At 41.3% G+C, this 9,196-nt stretch overlaps 1 protein-coding gene across 2 annotated transcripts; it reads right to left on the reverse strand.

Annotated features, from left to right (window-relative positions):
* Positions 1 to 1,516: 1,516 nt before the first annotated feature.
* pcgf1 (polycomb group ring finger 1) lies at positions 1,517 to 8,982 on the reverse strand. 2 transcript variants are annotated; one of them, XM_066649369.1, is made up of 9 exons: positions 8,750 to 8,982; positions 6,356 to 6,461; positions 6,043 to 6,195; positions 5,878 to 5,949; positions 5,388 to 5,493; positions 3,431 to 3,473; positions 3,156 to 3,242; positions 2,053 to 2,133; positions 1,517 to 1,650 (listed from the first exon to the last, which is right to left on the reverse strand). In XM_066649369.1, the coding sequence occupies exons 1-9, from the start codon at positions 8,834 to 8,836 to the stop codon at positions 1,600 to 1,602; spliced, it is 786 nt and encodes a 261-aa protein (XP_066505466.1). In that variant the 5' UTR covers positions 8,837 to 8,982; the 3' UTR covers positions 1,517 to 1,599. The 2 variants fall into 2 exon arrangements, with proteins under 2 accessions (XP_066505466.1, XP_066505467.1); XM_066649370.1 differs by lacking the exon at positions 8,750 to 8,982 and adding an exon at positions 8,598 to 8,703.
* Positions 8,983 to 9,196: the final 214 nt, after the last annotated feature.

Raw genomic sequence — 9,196 nt, forward strand, 5'->3', positions numbered from 1 at the left:
GATTGATTAGGTTAACCCCGCCCCTGCCCCATAGAAATAGGCCCAGTCACATCTGTGTACGCTGACAGCAGAAACGCCCATGAATATCAATTGATTAGCATGCGGTTCCTAATGAATACATCTCAATAGGAGCTTGAAAGAAATGAGAGGGCTCGCGTCTGCGCCGCACAAGCTCGCGCTCCATCCGTGTTCAGTCAGAAGCCCCGCGCTCGAACAGAGACGGATACAATTGGTTTAATCGCTCGGAATAGTGGAGGTTGAAAAGCCAAGTTAGAGTTTTATGAGTAGTTTTCCACAAATGACTGGGGTCAGCTGTGTCCAGCTTCTGTCGGGGTCCTTCTCCTCATCGTGTTCATTCGTGTTGTGATGTGGAGTCATTTTCTAAGATTTTTTGTTTGTTTTGGGACGGACTTTTAATGAACCTGCTCTGCAGCGTCGTCTGTGTAAAATTCACTGGCACATAAGGTCTTTGACTCAAAATCTCTAAAAACGGCCTTACAATTACACGAACGCGTACGCTGGAGGTTTAGGTTCGATTCTGTCAGATTTGTTTTTACGGCTGTATTCAAGGACTCACTTTAGAGTAAAAGCCCCCACCCCTTTTCACTCCTGTGTAAATGCGCCTCTTCATGGGTTTGCTTTATTATAATAGGCCAATTTAATATATATTCTACACCAACAATGTCCTGTTCATAACAAGACGACATGTTCAATGATATAAAATAATAAAAACACATTTACATTAATAAATCTACAAAATTATATTATCAACAAACTTACCATTTAAAGTAAATAAAGTGATAATGCTGACGATATGAAAACTAATCAAACCTACAACGATACTGAAAGACATGACGATTTAACTCAAGTTTACTTAACTGAAAGCTGACAGTCAAAACAAGCTGTTTTTCCGTGTTTGTTCGTCTTGCTGCCATTAAGATTTTATTCAACGACATTTATACCCCATTAGTTGAAATCCCAAAATATGTTCCACCAGATTTTGTAATCTGCATCAGTAGCGGTGGTGGTGTTAAATGGTTTACAGTATAAATCGTAGATCCACTTGTTTGACCGCTTAGACAGTTTGCAGAATCGTAAATCCCTTTTATACGAAAGAACTGGGATGTTGGATATTTTACCCATTTCACTTTGGCGATTAATGCAAGCCTCAAATTTAAAAACTATAACGGTGTATTTTCTGAAAACACTGAAACCGATCTCCCCAAATCCTCGCAGAATTATTCATAATGAAGTTTCTATTTGCCTACTCCAGAGAAAGGACTGCTAGTATACGTTAGAAAGCCAATACTGCCCTCTTGTGTTTGATTTTAAAATAGCACGGCTGCTCTATATCCGCTCCCCGCTGAAACTCTCCACTCAGATGTCATTTTAAACGTAAACCAAGTTGTTTTAAAAGCTGATAAAATATACCTCATTGTTGTTTAAATGATCTAAAACGGACAGTAAGACATTTTTACATTTTAATTTATTTTTCAAAAATACAAAACAAAAAAATAAGTATATATGCACAGAAAAACCTATTAAAATAGAATATGTGAAATACAAAATATGTACACCAGTTAATACTATGAGACAATCCTATCTTGTCCTCTTGTCCTTGATAGCATAGTGGAGAACCAGCGGTTGGGCCTAAGACAGGGAGAAAAGAAAAACACTTGAGTCAAAGAAAAAAGCTTTCAGACTGCTCCAAACCTTCTGATTATAGCGATGTTAAAAAAGGTAAAGCAAAGTTTGTTGCCATTTATTATATATATATATTTTAAGAAGAAGCAATAATCATATATATATATATATAAACACTCCACACAAGTCAGAACAAGGCTGGGCATGATGCAAGAAAAAAAAAAAGGCACCAAAACTTAGGTATCCACAATTATTTTATATATCGAGAATCTCTTCAGTTCATGAGCAGAATTGTGTGACTTGAGTAGGAGTATTTTCAAATGATTAAAGGAGAAAAATAACATCTGAAAAATGAGCTGTTATACTAATATTGTGAAAGAATGCTGTCTGGGATTAAAATGGCAGTACCTTTCCAAACCAGTGGGACAACCACAGACGTTTCATTGTCATGTGATCTGGTAGAGATTCGTTATTAAACAACATCTGGACCTAGAGCAACAAAGACCACACCGTGAAGAGTAGAAAGAAGAGGGAGAGAAGAGAACAGCAATGTAAGAGTGGGATAGCAATACCAGAGACGGGACGTTTTTTAAAGGTTTTTAAGTTTTATTAAAAGGATAAGGAATCAACCTTATAATTTTACACTATAATCAGTACCGCTACATCTCAAGACGTGTTTGCATTCCGCAGTACCAAAAGACCAGCCACCACAAACACTTTTTTCATGGGGTTTACAATCAAGGGTCATAGGGCATGAATACACAAGACAAACAGTGAGATGGGGAAGGGGAAAAGAAGTGGGATGGACCAAAAAAAAAAACATTCTAATGCTGTAATGTTGTAGAGCTACCAATTAGGTTATATATATGTTTAGAAAAGAGTATAATTCATATTTAGACTGTAACTTAAAAGCTTTGCACTTGCAGTAAATTAAACCCAACTGAGAGCCTACTACGTTCTAAATTATTTAACACCATGAACTCATAAATCATCAAAAATTATTACAGTAAAACCATGACATTACGGTACGAAAAAGTGAATTAAAAATGTATTTATAAAAAAGGTTGTTCTTGATATTTTACCACAACATCTGAACATCATATTGATCTGAGTTAACCCACTTTAAACTGATTCATTTCAGTGCGTGAAATTCTGTCTGAAATGTATTGCTCTCCATATGCAGTTATTTAAAAAAAAAAAAATTACATAACTGTGGTAATGAACCATTCTCATTACAAATACACACACAATCACAAAATTAGCTTTCATGTTGTTTTGTTAAATACTTCCCAGCCTTATTCTTTAATAAGGAAAATGACTTCAATCGTTCAAAATATTCAGTTTTTAGTACAGTTTTATTCTGTGAATTATACAGGTCAGTTTTATATTAGGTGTCTAAATAACAAATGACACACACATGATCCAATGTCTTGGGTTAATAACCTTAAGACTTCTTAGAACCAAATGTAATTTAAAGTTTGTTTTAACACGGTATAAATGAAGGGGCAAACCTGGTTTCTGTCTACGTTGAGTCTATGGCACAGCACTTTCCTCAGGTGTCTGACCTCAGCTCTGACTGAGCAACGCACAAACTTTTGCTGTAGAGAGAGAGAGAGAGTGTCCTCAATGTAATGTCCAAATAATCACAGCCTACTTTAATGTGTCCCACTTCATTTTAAGTCAACAGTCATGCAGAGCTATTGTTTTAAACATTAAGCTCAAATACAATCAAAATCAAAATGTATGACAGTGTTACACATATTTTACCTTTGTTTATTTTGCTTACCTGTAGAGTTAATTTATTTTTGTCTTTTCCAGACAGCGACGAGCTGCAAAAATAAAGTAAAACAATTATAGCCTTCACAGTAAAAAATACTCATGTACACTATAAATATACACTCGATCAGGAGGCTGACTGGGTCAGTGGAAAAATATCCATTCTGTCTCTCTGATATCACCTTGTTCATGTGTGCCATATGTTCTGGATCATTATCTTGCACCATTACAAAGTTCCACACAATAAGTTGAGAGGCATTTGGATAAAATGCTTCAGAATTAATTAAGCTGCAATCATCATTACTTACACCATCAATAGAGTGGTGAAGCAGTGCCAGAAGCAGCTGTGCATGTCCATGCAATGACAGTGTCTCATTTATCATTTGAAGACCCTCGTTCTCCACAGTTTTGCCCTTCTATCACACTGATCAAGGTTTGTTTCCATCTCATATGTTCATAAAACATCTTCCAGACATCATCTGCCTCATCCATCTGGTACCAAAATTCAGTCTGACTTTTCCGTTTTTGTTTATTAGACATGATCCATTTATATATTTCTGCCCTTATACTCTTCTCATACCCTAATCCTAGCTTTTGATACATTTATCTACAATGACGTCACACATGAACGCCTGACAAAACTAAACACGGCTTCACAAATGTGTTATATCTGGATGTAAAAACAATAAGGATGTCCAAATGTAAATCTGGGCGGCACGGTGGTGCAGCAGGTAGTGTCGCAGTCACACAGCTCCAGGGCTCTGGAGGTTGTGGGTTCGATTCCTGCTCCAGGTGACTGTCTGTGAGGAGTGTGGTGTGTTCTCCCCGTGTCTGCGTGGGTTTCCTCCGGGTGACTGTCTGTGAGGAGTGTGGTGTGTTCTCCCCGTGTCTGCGTGGGTTTCCTCCGGGTGACTGTCTGTGAGGAGTGTGGTGTGTTCTCCCCGTGTCTGCGTGGGTTTCCTCCGGGTGACTGTCTGTGAGGAGTGTGGTGTGTTCTCCCCGTGTCTGCGTGGGTTTCCTCCGGGTGACTGTCTGTGAGGAGTGTGGTGTGTTCTCCCCGTGTCTGCGTGGGTTTCCTCCGGGTGACTGTCTGTGAGGAGTGTGGTGTGTTCTCCCCGTGTCTGCGTGGGTTTCCTCCGGGTGACTGTCTGTGAGGAGTGTGGTGTGTTCTCCCCGTGTCTGCGTGGGTTTCCTCCGGGTGACTGTCTGTGAGGAGTGTGGTGTGTTCTCCCCGTGTCTGCGTGGGTTTCCTCCGGGTGACTGTCTGTGAGGAGTGTGGTGTGTTCTCCCCGTGTCTGCGTGGGTTTCCTCCGGGTGACTGTCTGTGAGGAGTGTGGTGTGTTCTCCCCGTGTCTGCGTGGGTTTCCTCCGGGTGACTGTCTGTGAGGAGTGTGGTGTGTTCTCCCCGTGTCTGCGTGGGTTTCCTCCGGGTGACTGTCTGTGAGGAGTGTGGTGTGTTCTCCCCGTGTCTGCGTGGGTTTCCTCCGGGTGACTGTCTGTGAGGAGTGTGGTGTGTTCTCCCCGTGTCTGCGTGGGTTTCCTCCGGGTGACTGTCTGCGAGGAGTGTGGTGTGTTCTCCCCGTGTCTGTGTGGGTTTCCTCCGGGTGACTGTCTGTGAGGAGTTTGGTGTGTTCTCCCTGTGTCTGTGTGGGTTTCCTCCGGGTGCTCCGGTTTCCTCCCACAGTCCAAAAACACACATTGGTAGGTGGATTGGCGACTCCAAAAAGTGTCCGTGGGTGGGTGGGTGTGAGTGATTGTGTGTGTGTGTGTGTGTCTGTGTTGCCCTGTGAAGGACTGACGCCCCCTCCAGGGTGCATTCTCGCCTTGCGCCCAATGATTCCGGGTAGGCTCTGGACCCACCGCGACCCTGAACTGGATAAGCGCTTACAGATAATGAATGAATAAATGAATGAATGAAATGTAAATCTTTACAGGATAGGGAAAAACCCAAATGCATTTAACCTCACCTTTGTCTCTCCAGGCAGAGCGAGACTTGCTCATCATATCTGTAGAAATGGGCTTTAGAGTGATCGAAGCTGGTGTATGGTAATCCTGTATTATCTGGCAATGATTCTAAGGAAAAAAGGCCAATAACAAATGGTTAAATAAAATAATAATAATAAAAAAAATCAACCAACCTGAAATAGGTTTACAGAACCTTTTTAAGTTTCTTCAGCATCAAATTTAAGGATCAGTCATATGACCCTTCATGTAATAAAACATTATACTGACACCTAGTAGCCTAGTAGGATGTATTAGATACACTGCACTATAAAAAAAATGTTTTTGACATTGCCACCTGTGTATGGGAATCCCACTCCACACATATAATGGCTTAAAGGATGACAAAGCAAACTGATTCTTTGTTTTTGTATTCTATATAACAATAATTATTTATTATTATTATTTATTTATTTTTTGTGATAGTTGTAAAATAACTTTGAATATGAACTTTACCATCCCCTGAAGGCTGTATGATGCGCTCGAGGCCTCTTGACTGATAAAATTCCCTGATTCTCTTGTCTTCACCTGAGGTGCAAAAAGAGACAAGTATTCAATATCACTCAACCAAAGACGTTCTTCATTCTGACATATAGCCTGATGCAGTAAGAGGGTACTTACTCTCTTGTAGCCCTGGGACCAGTTTGTAAACGATATCCTGCATTACTCTGTCCAGCTTAAGATTCAGCAAGGGTTGCGTTTCATGAATTTTTATGTTACACATTGGACAATATTTGCTAGTTTGGAGGTATTTCACAATGCAACTCTTGCAAACTAGAAAACAAAATGGAGAAAAACAACTATCAATATTTAATAATTATAAATCAATGTATTGAGGGAGATGCAGACAGTAGAGAACTGCTAGTATGCAGCTGAAATAGTACTGATTCTATTCACATTTAATAGTTTAACAGTAAGCAGTCCGATTACTTACACGTATGAAGACACTCTGTAATAGTTGTTGCATCAATGAAGTATCCTGCACACAAGTAGCAGACTATGTGTTCATTTAAATCCTTGATTTTTATCTTTACTTCTTCCTGTAAAGTCAAAAGGAAAAGGAAATTAACTACTACAATAACTGTTGTAGGTATACACTGATTAAATATGATCAGGGGCCTGTTTTACAAAAAACATTCAACTTAAACATGGTTCCTGACTAAATCTGTGTACTATTTAGTAAGCCGAAAAAAAGGAAAAGTAAACAAACATTAAGAGTATTTATGAGTATAATATTAATATACACAGGGTGCTTAAACTATTATTAATCAAAATGCACATTATCATGATACATATTCTTTAAGGAAAAGAAATGAATACTTAAAACATAAATATATAGAACCTAAAGAAATCAAAAACAGCAAAAACTAAGTTTTTGCCCTTGTCACTGTATCAGTAACGACTGGGATGATTTATTCAGTCTTACTATCCCAGTTTTCTCTGCAAAAAACCAAGACATTCAAAATATAGAATTAGTCTAATGCAGCATCAGTACCCCTGCCCAAAGATCCTTACTGGTATGCTGTGGTGTTCCTGCCTGAGCCGGAAAGCAAATCCTTGTCTGTCATGTGGAGGCCAGCAGTTACCAAGTACTCAATACCAATGGCCACAAACATCACACAATGAAGAAAAAAGGCCCCAAAAATACCAAAGTGTTCCAGTTTATCAGAAATATACCCCTGCTTGATCAGAAACTCAGGCTTGATTGACCCAAGAGCAAGATATGACATGAAATACAAATTTAAACTGCCTTGGAGTAGGTTAAATGTGCTGCACAATATTCCATGAAGAAGTGGCTCCATAAAACGTGATACACCATCAGGAGCGAGAATATTAACAGTCACATTGAATGATGAGTAATTTAGCTGACAAAGCCAGACATTTTGCTTCATGAGACAAGCTCCTATCAGCCCTCAGAAAAAAAACAACCATGGGCCTCATAAAACAAGACTTCTCTTTTAGGCAAATGAGTACAGCTGTCGACTGTGCTTAGCCAAACAGGCGAGAGTAGACCGGTCTGAAACATGAAGACAAGCAGCCTACGACAACCTCTGAAGGTAGAAAGAGGAAACAGTGGCCTGCTATCCATCCTTTAAATAAACAGTGAACATGATATGGGATGCACATGACTGTTCACAGTTAAGGTTTAGGTTTGGTGTTTGACAGGCGAATGCAAAATTTCAAGTATCCTCTCTGGGTTGTGTGGAAGTCTTCTGCTTTCTTGAAATGATTAAAGGAACAAGGACCATTGGAACAAGAAGCCTTCCAACGTTATTATAAGTCTATGTGCAACACTAAACAGCTTATGAGATTATTTACACCAGACTATTTACTCCTACATCACATATGCACAATGCGGCTGCTTCATTTCCAACAGCAACGCCCACCAGCGGTGAGGATAAGTGCGAGTGGGCGCGGAGCATAACTAAACACTGGATGTGTTGAGAAACCGCGGTTAAAGAGCACAAAACACGTAGTGTAAATTCTATGAAAATGAAAACTCTATATGAATATTAGTTATATTAAAGGACCCGCCCCCATATGTCACTGCGGACAGAGCACAGAGACCCCGCTGTCCGACAGAGTTCATGAATTTAAAACGAACAAAGCCACTGGCGACAGAGGTCGAGCTGTAGTTTATTAAAACCATGTCCTGGGATTACGGTATGTTACAGGTTCAGTTTGGCTTCATGGCTTCAAACGGCCGCCTAAACTTTCCGTGTCCCTCGGAGCCTCGGACTAAACACAGCACTGTTTGCCTCAGCTCTGAACACAGAGGTAAGACCGCGGCAGGGACAGCTACAAACCAAAACCTTGCTTATCCTCGCTCTCCGAATAAAACCCTCTGTTAAACTCCACGTTCGTGTCCCTTCTCCGCCCGAATGCGGCTCTAAACCGCCACAGCGCCGGAGGAGGCGGCGGCTTTCACACTAATGCACTTGTTCTGTTGATGCTAACCGGCTAACAGCGCTACCTTCACACGGCGCGAGGACGGACACGTCTTCAGCGTTTTAAACCACACGCGAGCCCTCGCTCGGAAACGTGTTCGCCCGCGCGAGTGAGTAAACGTCCAGCTGTTAAACAGGTTAAAGGACAAACGCGGTCCCCTGAAAAGATAAACACGGTGAAAAACCCGTGAGAGGTTGAACAACAGCACGTTCGGGTCTCGCACTCACGCCTGCGCACACCGGTGGCACGCTCGCGCGCTCCATCGTTTCCCCGTCCGGACGGCGAGCGGAGCCCAGGGTTTATACCGCAGCGCGAGACCTCGACGTAATTCCCGCCTCAAGCAGCAGCCGCGGGGTCTCGGGAGCTCGCCGTCACTCACCTCATTCCTCAGAGGGTCGAGTTTGTACACGTTCTGGAGCTGGTTTCTGAGCCGCATTGCTATCGCCATCGGACCTTGCTCCGCCATCTTTGGGAATTCTGCATACTTCCGGGTAACGGTGGGCTGTTCGCGGAGCGGGGACCACCGGACACTCACTCACCGTCCGCGCACTTTAATATCAGCTCTTACAGCGCGAGCGGAACGCGGACACTGTTCTAACGGAGGGTCTGACGTCATTTGTATACAGAGCCATCTCTATGCTTTATCTTCTCCACGGAACAGGCATAAGATGTAGACTGCTGGTATAAAGTCCAGTGGACAGTTACATTTACTCACATCACATACGCTACATGTAGTCAAGGTTATTTTTGATGGATTCCTACGATCTGGAAGACTTATAAAATGACTATTTGAATTTAAATGTTGAATAAATAATAATTATAACAA

This window comes from Hoplias malabaricus, chromosome 17, assembly GCF_029633855.1.
Source record: "Hoplias malabaricus isolate fHopMal1 chromosome 17, fHopMal1.hap1, whole genome shotgun sequence".
Classification (NCBI taxonomy): Eukaryota; Metazoa; Chordata; class Actinopteri; order Characiformes; family Erythrinidae; genus Hoplias; species Hoplias malabaricus.